The 14,247-nt window shown below is 55.0% G+C and overlaps 1 protein-coding gene across 1 annotated transcript in view; it reads right to left on the bottom strand.

Annotated features, from left to right (window-relative positions):
- Positions 1-14,247, bottom strand: part of Col7a1 (collagen type VII alpha 1 chain) — a 30,473-nt gene that overhangs the window by 4,491 nt on the left and 11,735 nt on the right. The window contains exons 42-105 of the mRNA XM_032911002.1: positions 14,130-14,174; positions 14,022-14,057; positions 13,686-13,730; positions 13,561-13,596; positions 13,410-13,442; positions 13,041-13,073; positions 12,839-12,892; positions 12,701-12,760; positions 12,572-12,607; positions 12,384-12,464; positions 12,249-12,284; positions 12,006-12,050; positions 11,684-11,755; positions 11,422-11,466; positions 11,158-11,184; positions 10,931-10,960; positions 10,729-10,800; positions 10,620-10,655; positions 10,510-10,545; positions 10,340-10,420; positions 10,096-10,131; positions 9,670-9,732; positions 9,538-9,582; positions 8,600-8,635; positions 8,494-8,529; positions 8,292-8,387; positions 8,138-8,173; positions 8,011-8,046; positions 7,861-7,908; positions 7,543-7,578; positions 7,317-7,430; positions 7,026-7,226; positions 6,903-6,938; positions 6,763-6,816; positions 6,559-6,627; positions 6,440-6,484; positions 6,264-6,326; positions 6,031-6,075; positions 5,743-5,778; positions 5,594-5,629; positions 5,397-5,441; positions 5,250-5,282; positions 5,113-5,175; positions 4,962-4,997; positions 4,802-4,882; positions 4,603-4,671; positions 4,441-4,476; positions 4,331-4,372; positions 4,113-4,157; positions 3,979-4,023; positions 3,087-3,122; positions 2,944-3,003; positions 2,743-2,850; positions 2,509-2,580; positions 2,359-2,394; positions 2,200-2,259; positions 2,051-2,095; positions 1,828-1,863; positions 1,681-1,716; positions 1,546-1,602; positions 1,308-1,379; positions 782-853; positions 538-573; positions 177-257 (exon numbers count right to left, since the gene is read on the bottom strand). Of these exons, the coding sequence (XP_032766893.1) occupies positions 177-257; positions 538-573; positions 782-853; positions 1,308-1,379; positions 1,546-1,602; positions 1,681-1,716; positions 1,828-1,863; positions 2,051-2,095; positions 2,200-2,259; positions 2,359-2,394; positions 2,509-2,580; positions 2,743-2,850; positions 2,944-3,003; positions 3,087-3,122; positions 3,979-4,023; positions 4,113-4,157; positions 4,331-4,372; positions 4,441-4,476; positions 4,603-4,671; positions 4,802-4,882; positions 4,962-4,997; positions 5,113-5,175; positions 5,250-5,282; positions 5,397-5,441; positions 5,594-5,629; positions 5,743-5,778; positions 6,031-6,075; positions 6,264-6,326; positions 6,440-6,484; positions 6,559-6,627; positions 6,763-6,816; positions 6,903-6,938; positions 7,026-7,226; positions 7,317-7,430; positions 7,543-7,578; positions 7,861-7,908; positions 8,011-8,046; positions 8,138-8,173; positions 8,292-8,387; positions 8,494-8,529; positions 8,600-8,635; positions 9,538-9,582; positions 9,670-9,732; positions 10,096-10,131; positions 10,340-10,420; positions 10,510-10,545; positions 10,620-10,655; positions 10,729-10,800; positions 10,931-10,960; positions 11,158-11,184; positions 11,422-11,466; positions 11,684-11,755; positions 12,006-12,050; positions 12,249-12,284; positions 12,384-12,464; positions 12,572-12,607; positions 12,701-12,760; positions 12,839-12,892; positions 13,041-13,073; positions 13,410-13,442; positions 13,561-13,596; positions 13,686-13,730; positions 14,022-14,057; positions 14,130-14,174 (3,408 nt within the window). The remainder of the gene's footprint in view (positions 1-176; positions 258-537; positions 574-781; positions 854-1,307; positions 1,380-1,545; positions 1,603-1,680; positions 1,717-1,827; positions 1,864-2,050; positions 2,096-2,199; positions 2,260-2,358; positions 2,395-2,508; positions 2,581-2,742; positions 2,851-2,943; positions 3,004-3,086; positions 3,123-3,978; positions 4,024-4,112; positions 4,158-4,330; positions 4,373-4,440; positions 4,477-4,602; positions 4,672-4,801; positions 4,883-4,961; positions 4,998-5,112; positions 5,176-5,249; positions 5,283-5,396; positions 5,442-5,593; positions 5,630-5,742; positions 5,779-6,030; positions 6,076-6,263; positions 6,327-6,439; positions 6,485-6,558; positions 6,628-6,762; positions 6,817-6,902; positions 6,939-7,025; positions 7,227-7,316; positions 7,431-7,542; positions 7,579-7,860; positions 7,909-8,010; positions 8,047-8,137; positions 8,174-8,291; positions 8,388-8,493; positions 8,530-8,599; positions 8,636-9,537; positions 9,583-9,669; positions 9,733-10,095; positions 10,132-10,339; positions 10,421-10,509; positions 10,546-10,619; positions 10,656-10,728; positions 10,801-10,930; positions 10,961-11,157; positions 11,185-11,421; positions 11,467-11,683; positions 11,756-12,005; positions 12,051-12,248; positions 12,285-12,383; positions 12,465-12,571; positions 12,608-12,700; positions 12,761-12,838; positions 12,893-13,040; positions 13,074-13,409; positions 13,443-13,560; positions 13,597-13,685; positions 13,731-14,021; positions 14,058-14,129; positions 14,175-14,247) is intronic.

Genomic DNA, 14,247 nt, shown 5'->3' with positions numbered 1-14,247 from the left:
CAAAAGCCTGCGTCCAAACCTTTTCAAAAGGGCTACTTGTATTTCACCTTGAATCTTTGAGTTTAAAACCAGCTCCTACTCCTGGCTTTAGACATTCCAAACTGAGCTAACACCCCTGAGCTCCCAAATCTGAACCAAGGCCCCTTATTCTCCACCACTAGGCCATCTTGGCTCACCTTGAGACCCCTGGGACCCGTGAAGCCAATATCTCCTTTGTCTCCCCGGAAACCAGGGGCTCCATCCTTTCCCGGGGCTCCCTGGGGAGAAAAGGTGTTAACATGGATCAAGACAGGAAAGTGGGGGATCAAGAGGAGCCACTAGAGTGCAGGCAGGGGACTCCGGTCACCACCTATTGCCACGGGGACAAGAGTCAGCATGGGCTGAGGTCACCATCATAAAGTTCACTATGGAGGCAAGAGCTTCTTAGAAAAGGAAGGTCATAAAAAACTAGGCCCCTAAAAGACTACATGGGCCTGGTCGTCATGGGAATGGGGGCCTTATGAGGATGGGGCTCTCTATGGGATTGGGGTGTCTTACCGGCTCACCGGGGATCCCTGCAGCACCTGGCTCGCCCTGTGGGAAACAGATTGAGGTATGTCCTTCAGTGTAATGGTGCCCTAAGCTGGCACACGCAATCGTTTGTTGACCCAGTTAAGCCAGGGCTCAGTCTACACATAGAGCCCGTGTGAACACACGTGACCAAGGAAACCAAGATCCCTTTAACGTAAGAAATCCCCAAGGCCGGTGTGAGCGTGAGTGACTAAGCCTGGGGTGAACTTGCCTTGGGTCCTGTGAGTCCGCGAACTCCAGTGGAGCCAGCCGAGCCTTTGTCTCCAGGCTCTCCTTTGGAGCCCTTTCAGAGTGACCAGAAGAAAAGGACAGGAATCAAGACACCATTGGAGTACCCTGAACAGCCAAGAGCCCCCTTGCTGTTTGCAGAGGCTCTGCCTGTAGAGTTGTAGCCCAGAGCCGCCTCCTGGTCTCACCAGGAGCCACTGGAGCTCTCCCCATGGTCCCCAGAGTGGAGTCCCTACAGCCTAAGCTTCCCTCTCACACACAGTAAGCTTTGTCCTTCTCTGACTCTCTGTGGCACACACACACTTGTGCACACACACACTTGTGCACACACACATACTTGTGCACACACACACTTGTGCACACACATACTTGTGCACACATACTTGTGCACACACACTTGTGCACACACACACATGCACACACACACACACACACACACACACACACACACACGCCCACACGCACAGCCTACAGGACCCCATGAGGAGAACCCACCCTCTTCCTTGTACCTTGTCCCCAGGATCCCCACTTTCACCCCGAGGTCCTTGGTCACCATCTATGCCTCGAGGCCCTCGTTCACCCTAGGTCAAGAGGTCAGAAATCAGGGTCAGGAGGCGGGGTCAGGAGCTGGATGCCCCTTTTGTTCTGGAAAGCTGAGCTCTCAGGTCCCCTGGGCCAGCCCCACAGAATTCTTTCCCATAGCCGAGGGAGACCCAGTTCATATCTGAACCAGACCCACCCACTCACCATATCCCCCTTGGCGCCTCGTGGCCCTGCAGGTCCCTCCATCACAGCTGAGTCACCCTGAGGGGCAGGGAGGAATGAGAAGTGTCAGGAGCACCCCAGTTTCCTGCTCTAGCCCTCCCTGATAACCACACTCACCTTGTCACCCTTGAGTCCTGCAGCGCCAGGGTCGCCCTATTGGGTGGAAGAATGTGAGTCTCACGGAGCTGGGGGAGGGGCCTAGACCTTAATTACAATATCCATCACCACCCCACTCACCCCAGGGGTCTTCCTCCCACATCTTACCTTCTCTCCTCGCTCTCCCCGGCTGCCAGGGGGCCCCTGTGTGGAACAAAGTGACTATGAGTTATGGGACTATGGAAGGACTAGTGAGGGGGCAGCTCAAGGGACAGAGTAAGACAGGACGAGAGAGGGGATGAGAGGACCAGAGGGCCAGGACAGTCCACAGTCAGGCAGGCAGGCAGACAGGGACGAGTCATTCCACTGGACTCTCCCCGACAGGACATACCATGAGTCCACGAGGTCCTTCCTGGCCAGGGTGGCCATCTTCACCCTGAATGATGACATTAGGTCCACTGAGTCAGAGGTTGGGAATCTGAGGCAAGGACGACAGTGGAGGGGTGCTGAGCCCTGCCTGCGGTGAGGACATAGACATACCCGGACACCTGGTTCACCACGCTCGCCTCGGGGCCCTGGCAGCCCTGCTCCTGAGTCTCCCTAGAGTTCAACAGGAATAAGTCAGGGGACTCAGCAGAGGACAGGGGATTATAGGAGCTCAGTGTGGCACAGGAGAGAGGCAGCAGCACTGTCACCTACCTTGTCTCCTTTGAATCCAGAGGCACCAGGTGCTCCCTGTGGGTCAGAGGGAGGTGAGGAAACTATGGGCTTGAAGTCCGCCCCAAAACCAACCTCATGGCCTAGTCCCCACCAATAACTCTGTGGGCAGACTTGGGGCATTCTACTCACCACTGACCCCGGTGGTCCAGGTGGTCCCAAGGGACCTGGGGCACCTTCTCTCCCTGGAGGGCCTGCCAGACCCTACAGAAAAATGGGGCAAGGGAGGTAGGGAGTGACTTGGGAAGCATCCTTCTCTTCCTCTCAAGGCTGGGTACCACCAAGGAAGGTGTCCAGTCCCTTCCTCCCGACCTGTTAACCAAATTTAGAGGTCCTGGTGCCCAGTGCTCTCCCCAGCCTTCTTACCCGCTCTCCAACAGGCCCTGGCTGGCCCGTCTCTCCTCGAGGTCCTGACTGACCAGGAAATCCAACAATACCAGGAGCACCGGGGGCACCAGGGGGGCCCAAGTCTCCCTGAAACAGATTAAAAGGGGGAGTGGTCACAGAAGGTCACCTTCCCAAGTCAGGCCCCAGAACCCTCCTCCCACCTCAGGAGCACTGACTTACCTTCATACCTGGAGGACCATTTGGGCCAGGAGGGCCCTGAACCCCAATGCCTGGCTCGCCCTTTGAGGGAAAGAGGGGTCTCATCAGGTTTAAAGAGTCATGTGCCCATGGTTCCAAGTAAAGGCCCTTCCATATAAATGTACCTTGAGACCTTTGAGTCCTGGAGCCCCTTTTTGACCCTAAAAAAATAATTTTAAAATTTATATATATAATTAAGTCTGGAAAGATGACTCAGAGGTTAAGAGCACTGGCTGTTCTTCCAGAGGACCTGGGTTCAATTCCCAGCACCCACACATAGAAGCTCACAGCCATCTATGACTTCAGTCCCAAGGAATCCAGTGCTCTTTCTGGCTTCCGAGGGCAGTGGGCAAGCAGGTAGTGCACAGAGCAAGCAGGCAAAACACTCACACACATTTTTTAAAAGTAGAGGAACGTGAACACCCAGCTTCTCGATGGGCCAAAAATATTCCCAGGGGAACACCAATGATTATGAAATCCAGGACCATAGACTGGTCACAGGCCAAAGGAGGCCCAGATGTGACCACAGACTCGTGGGAGTTCAGCCGTGACCACAGGCACACTGAGCTCACGCATGAGCGTGCAAACAGGAGGGAGCACAGATGCGACGCCCAGTGGAAACTCCATCAGGAAACTTAGATGTGAGGACAGATGTGTACTCAGGCAGACAGGGGTGGGACACAAGATTATAAACACATGACCAAGAAGAGGCCTGCAGAAATTCTGCTGCATCCCGAGACCTGGGAGGTGAGGCAGTATCAGACATGCATGGGCTCAGCCACAGTAAGGAGCCATGATGAATTGATGGGTGCACAGAAGCCAAGCTGGCACCCACAAGTACGGACGGCCGCAAATGTGGAACCCAAAAAGCACTCAGCCGTGTGCTGTGCGTGTTCCAAACAGAAACTTCCCAAGAACATAGGCACAGAGGTTCAGAGCTATGAACAGCCAACCCCAAGAGTGGTCTTTGTTTTCATGGTCAAGCCAGGCTTGGCTTTGCCCAGACCCCAGACTTACATCTTCCCCAGGGTCGCCAGGCTCTCCTGCATGGCCAGCTTCACCCTGCACATAGAGGACGGTTAGAACCCCTGGCCTCCTGGCCTCATCCCCACTCTGCCTAACACTTATACTGGAAGCCCAGACCCACTCACCTTTTCACCCCGTGGTCCAGGCAGTCCTCGGTCACCCTTGGCTCCCTATAGACATAAGGGTCACATATGAGCACACATGTGTCAGTCACAAACAGATCTTAAGGAGGTAGGCCTTAGGCCAGGGTCAAATGTGGAGGGATCTTGTGAAAGCTAAGAGTCAGGGAAATAGATAAACTGTGGGTTAAGGGACCCCCTCCTGTCAGGGGTGTCACACTCACCGGCTCACCCAGCAGGGCTCCTGCAAGGTCTCCTGGGGCTCCCTGATAATAGAGGAGGTCAGTGGCTTTCCCTCACTCCCCTTCCTTCCCCCCTTTCTTTTAATACTCACCTTCTCGCCTTTTGCTCCAGGGGGCCCGACCACCACCTGTGGGGAATGCCTAGTGAGTGGTTCAGTCACCCTGGCTTCCCACCCCATCCTGCCGTCCCAGATGGTAGATAGAAACTGAGGCTTCGGGGTGGGCCGGGAGTAGGGAGCAGAGCCAAGAGTCACCTGTCCAGGGGCCCCCACAGGTCCAGGTTCTCCTTTAGGTCCAACAGGGCCAGGCAGACCTGGTAACCCCTGTGAAAGAGAAGAGTGAGAAGTTCAGTCTCTCCACCTTTTCCCCGACGCCCAGTTCCTGCCCAGCCCGTTGGGCACAGGGCTCCACCACAGGCCCGCCATCAACCCTCAGCCCTCTGAAGACACCTACTGGCACGCCAGGGCCTCCCCTTTCTCCGTCCTTTCCGCTGCTACCATCCCGGCCTGGGGGTCCTGGCTTCCCTGTCTCCCCCTGAAAAGAAGAGGCTCAGTCAAGGATCTGCATAATGACCCTTAAGCCATGGAGCCCAGCCAAGCCCACCAGGACTTACCACTTGTCCGGGCAAACCTGGTGAGCCTTGTGGGCCCTGTCGGGGGAGGGCAGAAGTAAGATCATTCAAGGTGAGAGACAAAGGACACGGGAGAATGTGGAACCTTGGAACCCAGGAGCTACAGCATGGTACCCTACCGCAACTCACTTACCACGAGGCCTGAAGGGCCAGGAGGGCCAGGAAGTCCCACAGCTCCAGTAGGTCCAGGCAGACCCTGGAAGAAGAAGTTTGGGACAGTGGTATATCCACAAGTGTCCTTGTAACCTCTCCAACCGCTACACCACTCACCCGTCCTGGGGGTCCTGTCTCTCCGGGCTCCCCCTGTAAGAGACCCAGAAACCATGTGCTCAGCTCCGTCGTGGGACTAGACATGTGTGATATCCCCCTCCCTTCATTTATCTGTACATCCCGTTCCCTTTCCGAGCCTACACTCACCTTCAGGCCAGAAGGTCCCTGGGGCCCTGCAGGGCCAGCAAGACCCTAGAAAAAAGTGTGAAGGCAGAACACAGGGTTCAGTGTTGTCTGTCGGGGTTCCAGGATTCTCATGAAGAAAGCCTTGCTTATCAACAGTGGCAGATGACTGTCCCCCTCCCTCTCCTACCCTCACTAAGCAGTGTTTCTCCGTCACTCACCGGGGCACCAGGTGGTCCTGGGTCTCCATGGCTACCCTGTTGGGAAGAGTCTGATGAAAGGAGTCAGCCCCACCCAGGAAAGGTAGGCAATGTTTTTCCTTGGTGTTTGGCACAGGATAGGAACAAAGTGAAGGTTTTAATGTACTCACCACTGGGCCAGGGGTCCCCCTCGGGCCCTGCAGACCCTGCATAAGGAAGGGGCTAATGAATCTTGGTCCAGGCCTCCCTTTGGCCTGTTCCCATCTTCTGAGGACCTTTGTCTGGTGACCCACCTCTCTGGCTCAGATGGCCTTTACAAATAGCTCAGAGACACGCAAACATACACTCAGTAAACCTGTCAGACAGCACGCACCTGTGTCTGCCATTTCCACAAAGGCCTAGACCTACTCCCTACTGAGGGTCTCAGATCCAAGCCGGCTACTCCCGTGGCCACTCACCGGCTTCCCTTCAGGTCCAGACACACCGCGCTCTCCTGGCAGACCCTGGAAAAGAATTGGTCTAAGGGCACCTTGCTCTTATGCCCAACCCCCTCCTTCTTCAAAGCCCACCCTGCCCCTGATAGCCAAGGATAGACCTTATCCTCCTAAGCAGTGCTGACTCCAGCTCTGCATATATGACAGCACAAGAGCTATGTTCTTGGACACGGGTGACTCATGGGGCAAGAACTCACTGGGTTACCATCAGGACCCCTCTTTCCTGGCTCTCCTGCATCTCCTTTGATGCCGGGTACACCCTGCAAACAAAATGTCATGCTCTTTGAGTCCCGTTCTCTGCCCCGCGTGCACATATATGTGCAAACTACTCACAGTGTGCCCCGTAGAGAGACGGCATAGTAGGAAGCCTCACCCTGTCTCCTTTGGGTCCTGGGACACCATCACTGCCTGGCTCCCCCTGTTTAGATGAGATGTCAGGTCAGGTCCTAGTGTCATGGTAAGGTTTGGATCCCAAGTTGACCCCACACTGACCTTAGCACCCTTGAGTCCAGGAGGTCCTTGTTCTCTAGCGGGTCCAGGACCTAGCTCTTCAATGGCCACCTGTAAGTCCAAAACCATGGAGGGAAAATGAGTCTGTCATAGAGGTGTGAAGGGAAGAGGATGAAGATACTACGTGGGGTTTCTGGGGCCCAATCTCAGGGTAGTATCATCACTGGTCACAGGCTGGGTGATCACCTTGGGGCCAGGAGGGCCAGGTGGTCCAGGAAGGCCGGGATGGCCATCTCTGCCCTGCAGAAGAAAATAAAAATAGGAGGCTTTGCCTGCCGGTGTAGGCTCTAGGAAGGCTCCCTTCAGAGCATCTCCCCAGCACGCACCTGTTCCCCGCGTTCTCCTTTCTCTCCCCTTTCTCCCTGGATACAAAGAGCAGGGTGAGACCAACATCCACGAAAGGCCAGTCTCTCCCACCATGCCACCTCTCCTGGTCAGCCCATGCTTACCCTCTCTCCTGGCCTTCCTGCTTCCCCTGCAGCCCCAGCCCGACCTGGGAGCCCAGGAATTCCAGGCTTTCCTGGCTCCCCGGCAAGGCCAGATGGACCAGGTGGGCCCCTCTCACCAAGGGCGAGACCAGGAGGCCCCTGAGGGCCAGGGTCTCCTCGTTCTCCCTTTAGCCCACGTTCTCCAGGAAAACCAATGGAGCCCTGGAGGGGGAGAAGGGTGAACACTTGTGACTATAGGAATATGCCCTGCCCTCCACCAGGACACCTCCTGAGCAGCCAGCTGTCACTTACCTCCTTGCCTGGAGGGCCTGGATCACCAGGGTCCCCCTTGGGACCTTGTCTCCGCTCAGGCAAGCTGCCAGAGCTCTCACCCCAGGTGTCCACAATCTCCCGCAGGGCTGACACCTGAGGAGCGTGAGGGGCAGCAGGCCTGTAAGTGCTCATCCACAGGGCCCTGTGGACACTGCTTGTCTCACAGGGCCCCACTGGATCCTACATCAGCTTCTCAACAACCTACCTTGATGCCAGCAGTTTCCAGGAACCGCTCCACATTCTGAGGACACAAAGATGGTAAAGAAGTAGCCAGGCAAGAGAAGGCCCTCCCTCCTGCCCCACACTGTCCCCTGAGGAAGTTTCTGCACCCTCTTGCCCTCTGGAATTCAGGTGCGAGGCCTTTCTCCACCACTTGTACTTCCTTGAATGGAAGCTACAGGAACCCCTATGGTGTAAGGGACTGAGGCCAGGGGCCAGAATTCATAGAGTTCCATGGCAAGGGGAAAGAGAGAAGTGACTGCCAGGGCATGCAGACAAGGGTCAAGGGCCAGGTCTTACTCACCGGCAAGCTCCCCGGTTCTCCTCGTAGGCCACGTTCTCCAGGAAGGCCCTAGGCACAAGAAATTGGCTACTGGGACCCAGCCAGCAGGACATGTGCACATCTAGCAGGAGGGTGTAACTCACGGACAGATGAAAAAGGTAGGAGCCTCACCTGTTCCCCTTTGGATCCAGTCTCTCCACGGTCACCCTGGGAAAAGAATGACCCAGCGGGAACATGTCTCCTAACCCTGCCTAGCCCCTCATCACACACTTTACCCAACTCAGGTACACGTACTCACCTTAGGACCCGTAACTCCCGGGACACCAGGGAAACCCTGAAATACGATAGAACATGGAACAGTCACATAGGTCAAGGCACCCCAGAATGACACTTCAGGAAGCATAGTTTTAGGGCTACTGATCCCAAGTCCTACGATTACCATAGACACTCACCTGGCCAGGAGGACCGACCTGCCCCGGGAGACCCGGAGGACCCTGGAGTCCGGGATTACCAGGAGCTCCACGTTCACCCTTGGGACCGTCAGGACCCTGTGGAGGATACAGTTAGCATCCAGAGTCCCAGGGAAGAGTGGAACCATATTTCTCACAGGGTCATGATCAGGGACCATAGAATATCAAAAACTCAAGCACTCACTTCCCTTCCAGGGACACCCGAATCTCCCTTTTCTCCCTAAGGAAGATAAGGCTTTTTAGACACGGTCCAATCTGAGGCCACAGCATCCTCCAAGAGAGGGGCTTACCTTCCTTCCATCTTCTCCGGGATCCCCAGGTTCTCCCTGTGGGCAGAAGACCCATAAGCCCAACTGGTCTGGCTTCGAGACTGTCTGTATAGACTTCAGATCACTGTAACTGAATCTTCGCCTGTAGCTTCATGGCTCCGTGTCTTAGAGTGCCTGTCTCCATCCCAGGAAACCACTGCATGTTCATGGGTGGCCTAAGTGTGCCTGGATTCATGTATACATGCTCATGCTTTCCTCCTTTAGCTCTCTATATGTAACTCACACCCATGCAGACATACTGAGGGTCCATACCTTATGAGCACAAGTGTCCATATGTGTCTTAGTGGATGTACACAGAGCTCTGTGTGTCCTCTCTGCATAGCATGGCCTATGTCTAAGCATGAATTTATACATATACACTCAGGTCCCCAGTTCCTCAGAAACTGTATGCTTTGTCTTGTGTCTGCAAACCTTACATGTATTTCAATATGCATGGTTTGTTGGCGACTATCGCTATAAACACGTGCCGGCATGTCCTCAGCTATGTCATGGGTGAGCCATGGGACTTTGCCTCACTACGTCTTTGTCAAAATGCAGTGTTCACATGTTAACATATCTCCACATGTCATTGAATATGGCTCAACGCCCACATGTCTGTCGCTCTCAACCTGGTTTAGGGGCTCTTTGACTGGACAAGTGAGTGGCCGTGGCTTGTCGTGCACTGGCCCTCCTGAGCTGACACACACACAGCTAACTCACACAGCCTCATGTCCACAAGGCTGCCCAGGTGTGCCCTGGAACACACTTCAAATGAACTGTCACACCAGGGCTACGTCTGGTGTTGGTGTATGTCTCCACATGTCAGTATATGTGTTCCATGTGCTGTCTGTGTTTCAGGGCTGTGTGAACACGTGGGCCTTTCTTGGCAGGTGGGGCAGCACTGTCTTAAACACACTCACGTTTTTCCCATTCAGGCCGGGTTTGCCGTCGTCGCCTGGCTTTCCCTGCGGCGGGAACAGAGAGTTGGTCAGATCTTAGGGATCAGGTGATGGTAGAAGAAACTAAAGGGGTGTCCTGAAAGCCGGACTCACCGGTGCTCCAGGAGGGCCAGGGGGACCAGGCGGGCCGTGTTCTCCTCGAAGGCCTGGAAGCCCCTGGGGGGGAAAGTCATTGCTAGGACTGAGAAGCTCTCTGAGCTGTCCTTAGGACGTGGCACCCCATAGCCTAGAAGGGTCCCCAGTGTAGAGATTCAGAGGTTTCGTGGAAATCCTCTGAAGTCCAGATCCTGAAAGTTAAGGGGTCTCTGGCTTTGCTTCCCAATGGAAGAACCCCAGAACCATTCTGTTAAGATGTGCAAAGCAGAGGTCAGCAAGGGGACTCAGGTGACCTGCTGACTAGGGACGGAGTTCTCCTTCCAAAGACCCAGCAGGACCTGTTCTCACTGATAGTGGTGACACCCATGAGGCCTCTCCTGGATCCCCAAGCCACCCTCCACCTTGGCATCCCCCCCGACTTACATCTCTCCCAGGGTCCCCAGCTTTGCCTGAAGCACCCTACGAAGAGATTCAAAGTTAGGCACAGGGGATGAGGGTCCTTGCCCATTGGCAGGCAATAGTTCTGTGAACCCAGAACCTCCTACCAGTGATATGCCCCACAGAAAGGCTCTCTAAAAGGACACAGAGAGCAGGCTGGTGCCAGAACTCACACTAAGACCAAACCAGTGAAGGGAAGGGCTGCAGGATTGAGAAAACTGTCACTCACGTGTAGCCCTGGAGGGCCAGGGGCTCCTGGTTTCCCATCTAGCCCATTCCGGCCATCCAGCCCTGGGGGTCCCCGATCACCCTGAGGAAAACATAGTGGCAGGAAGCCTTGAAGATTAAGGTGGGTGCTTGAGCCAGCCATGCTTCTAGAAACCGATTCAGTCCTCTCACCTTGTCTCCTGCAGGACCTCGAACACCTGGGTCTCCCTGGAGGGAACAAGGTCAGCTAGAAGGTGATGGTGCAATGGGGGTGCAGGGTAAGGGACAAAACACACACTCACCTGTGGGCCTGGGGGTCCCCGAAGCCCATCAATGCCCTGAAGACAAAAGACAGACATCAGAGTGAGGTTTTTCCAGGACTGTAGCCCCCACAAGACTCATGACGCTTACCCTTTCTCCAGAGGCTCCAGGGGGGCCAGGGTCACCCTTGGGTCCTCGGGGACCTTCCTGTCCAGGCTCTCCCTGTGGTAGAGACAGGCTTGCTAAGGAAATAGCACCTCAGCCACTAGGGACACTTGAGCCAGATCTTGTCACAAGGGCCACTGGATACTTCCCAGACTTGAGGCTTCACTCTACCCACAGACCCCAGTACCTTGTCTCTGGATTCAAGGGCGGCATCCACCTGTGGGGGAATGATCAATTAGAACACTTCAAGAGGAAATCTGAGGCTGGAGAGGGGAAATGGGGACAATAGGAGGCAGTGAAGATCAATAGAGGTGTCAAGGAACTGTGAGGGAAGTGGATTGGGCGGGAAGACACAGGAGGCAATGGGGGCTGGGAAAGGGGTTGACAGAGGTCCAGACATAGCTCAACACCTACCAGCCGTCCAGGGAGACCCGGGGGGCCCTGGAAAAAGGAATTACTAGCATCAGTGGGAGCCCCAAAGTTACCAAGCATCAAAGTTCAGAGTTTCCCAGGCTCAACTCTGTCCCCCAGTTCCATAAAGTACCCCAATGCCAACTCCTAGAAGGCAGCTAGGCCTGCGCGTGGCCATTAGTGCTTCTCCCTGATAACTTCCAGGTCTCTTTCCTGAGTAACGCCCACAATGGCTGCTCACACAAGCCCAGGACCGGTACTACTCACCGGCTCCCCACGGTCACCCTTGGGTCCAGATGGTCCAGGGATGCCCTGCAGAAGGCCAGGGAGTCACTCAAGGTAGTCAACAATTGGGGAGAGGTTTAGAAGTGCCATGAGGGCTATGGGGTCCTGCTGGCCTTTGGGGAGTTCTCACAGAAGAGAGAAGGGAGGTGAGGACTGTGGGGTGATCCCTGAGAGGATGAGGTGGGAACTGGATGGATGAGTTGGGGCTGAAGTCAAGGGTGAGGGGTCAGAGGTTAAGACTCACATTCCGGCCATCTTCTCCAGGATCCCCCTCGTTCCCCTTCTCACCCACAGGCCCCCGGGGCCCAGGTGCCCCCTGAAAAGGACAGTTGGTTTGAGGCAGACTCTTCAGGCATTTTCAGTCTACGAGCTTCTACTCTGCCTATGTTCGCCCATCACCCCCAAATCCATGACAGTTTCCCATCACCCCACACCTCCTTGTAGATAGATTCTCCTCTCACATCTCATCCCCCACCACCCCCCGAGCCTCTCTTCACTTTCCTGTCTAAGTTTCTTCCTCCCTCTTGCTTGGCTCCTCCCTTAGGCTTCTCCCTGTGAAAACTCACCCGGAGGCCGCGTTCACCTGCTTTTCCAGGCAAACCTGGCTCACCCTGGTGACAGAGAAAAAAGTCACTCCGTGCGGGAGGGCTAGGACCTAACTGACTCAGTAATCAAGGACAAAGATGGTCTGGGCACTGGCTGGACAGGAGCCAGAGGATGGACAAAATTATCTGCTAGGGTCCCAAGGTCCTTGGGGTCATGGTTCTAGGGTAGAGGATCAAAAGCCACAGTGCGGGAAGCAGTCTCACCGGGGCACCCTCGTCACCTTTCTCTCCAGCTTCACCCTGTGAGACATGAGGGTCAGTCTTGGTCCTCACCCCCTCTGATACATCCAAACACCCATACTCCCATTCCCCAAGACAGCCCCAGATCCAGCCTCTCACATCTCTTCCTCGGGGGCCAACAGGTCCTGGGGAACCAGGTCGCCCAGGTTCTCCCTTCTCTCCAGGAGGCCCTGAGTCACCCTGTCAGGGGAACAAAGAAGAGGTGGGATGCACAACTCAGACAACAGCCTTTGAGAGAGGAGGGAACGCCACCAACCATGGGGTCATCCAAGGTCACAGATACTTACTGTGGGTCCTGCCCTGCCAGTGAGGCCAATGGGACCCTGAGAAAACAAGAAGGGGAGCAGGTTAGTCAGAATTCTAAATACCTTTCCCTCCACCCTCTGTCACATACCCCCAGTCCCATATTTAGTCACTCTGTCTCCAGGGTCTCCTTTGGGGCCAGGGTCTCCAGGAAGAGCCAACCCAGGTGCACCCTGTAGATGGAATGATCAGTTTTCAGGGGTGTATAGCCTGCTTCTGTCCCAACCCCCAACATGCTTTCCCTCAGTCACCTGCTCTCCTTTGATTCCAGAAGCTCCTCTGGGCCCAGGGAGCCCAGCATCTCCCTAAAGGTCACAAAGACTATTAATAATAGAACCAGACTCCAGGCACTCCCACAACACAGCAACCAGGCTGTAAGCTTTGTGATCTCTAGGTAGGAACAAGATAGACCCTGTGACCTTGACCTCACCCTTTAACAGTTTCCGGACTTACTTTTTCTCCTTTGGCTCCAGCACCACCAGGGCCCTGAAAACAAACAGGACAGACACAGCTCAGCCTTGACTAGGGACCACAGGGCCAGTCTCTATGGGGACAGAGATATATGGAGCTGGATGTCATAGAGCTCAGTCTCTGCCTGTAGGTTGCACACAAGCAAGGGCTATATGAAATGGACTGACACCTGACTCCTTGTTCACGACTGCAAAAATGGTTGCAGGGTCAGAGGACATAGCTAGCTGTCTGAAGGCAGATTACAGCATTCAGGGAATCACAAAGCTGGGCCTACCAAAGGCCACAGCCCTGAGGAATAGTCACTGCTCCAGAACCATGCTGAGCTCAGGACCCCATCTGTCCCAAACTTACCACTGCAGGATCCCCAGGGCGACCAGGCTCTCCCTATGGAGAGAAGACAGGGACAGAGACAGGTCAAGGGCCACCTAGGCACCAAAGGTCCAAGTGTCCCATCTGCCACATCCCTGCTGCTAAGAAGTATGACATCCAACCCATAACCTACCTTTTCTCCCCGGCGGCCAGGGGGTCCTGGTGGCCCCTGTACATGGAGATATTGTGAGCCCAAACAGGGAGGGAGGGAAATAGGAAAGACTCATTCCTGACCCCCTACCACAATCATGGACTTACCTCAGGACCCTCCACTCCAGGACGTCCAGCAGCTCCGGGAAGCCCCTGGGAAGAGAAACATTGATGTTGCTCTGGGTTGGGCGGGGGCAGATTAGAAAGGGATTACAGGGGACCGGGATTGGGATGGGCAAGAGTCAAACTCAGCAAGAGAACAGAGATCAGTTCTGTTCAAGTCAGAAAATTCAAAGCTGGAACCTGGAGGCTGAGGACTAGAGCCTGTATCCCTGAGGAGAAGTCATTTGCTGACGGGTCGAAGGGCTCAAGAATAAGAAATCAGCACTAGCAGGGGACATCGAGTCTATAAGCCAGTTAGCAAGGAAGTCAAAAAGGGCTTACCTGGGGTCCCACGGGACCAGGTGGTCCCCGTTCACCCTGGGAGAAAAGACGAGGTCAGAGCTGAGAATGGTCCCAGATCTTCCCAAGCTCCCTCCATGTTCTACATACCTTCTCTCCAGGCTCACCCGGGGTCCCTGTCAGTCCCCGATCACCCTAAGGAGAGAGAAGACCGAGACTTTCAGAGAACCCCAAATAAAGCATATGCATCTCTAACTACCAAAACCTC

The sequence above is a fragment of the Rattus rattus genome, chromosome 8 (assembly GCF_011064425.1).
Source record: "Rattus rattus isolate New Zealand chromosome 8, Rrattus_CSIRO_v1, whole genome shotgun sequence".
Lineage (NCBI taxonomy): Eukaryota > Metazoa > Chordata > Mammalia > Rodentia > Muridae > Rattus > Rattus rattus.
The sequence above is the reverse complement of the archived record's forward strand: the minus strand, read 5'-3'. Positions and strand labels throughout refer to the sequence as shown.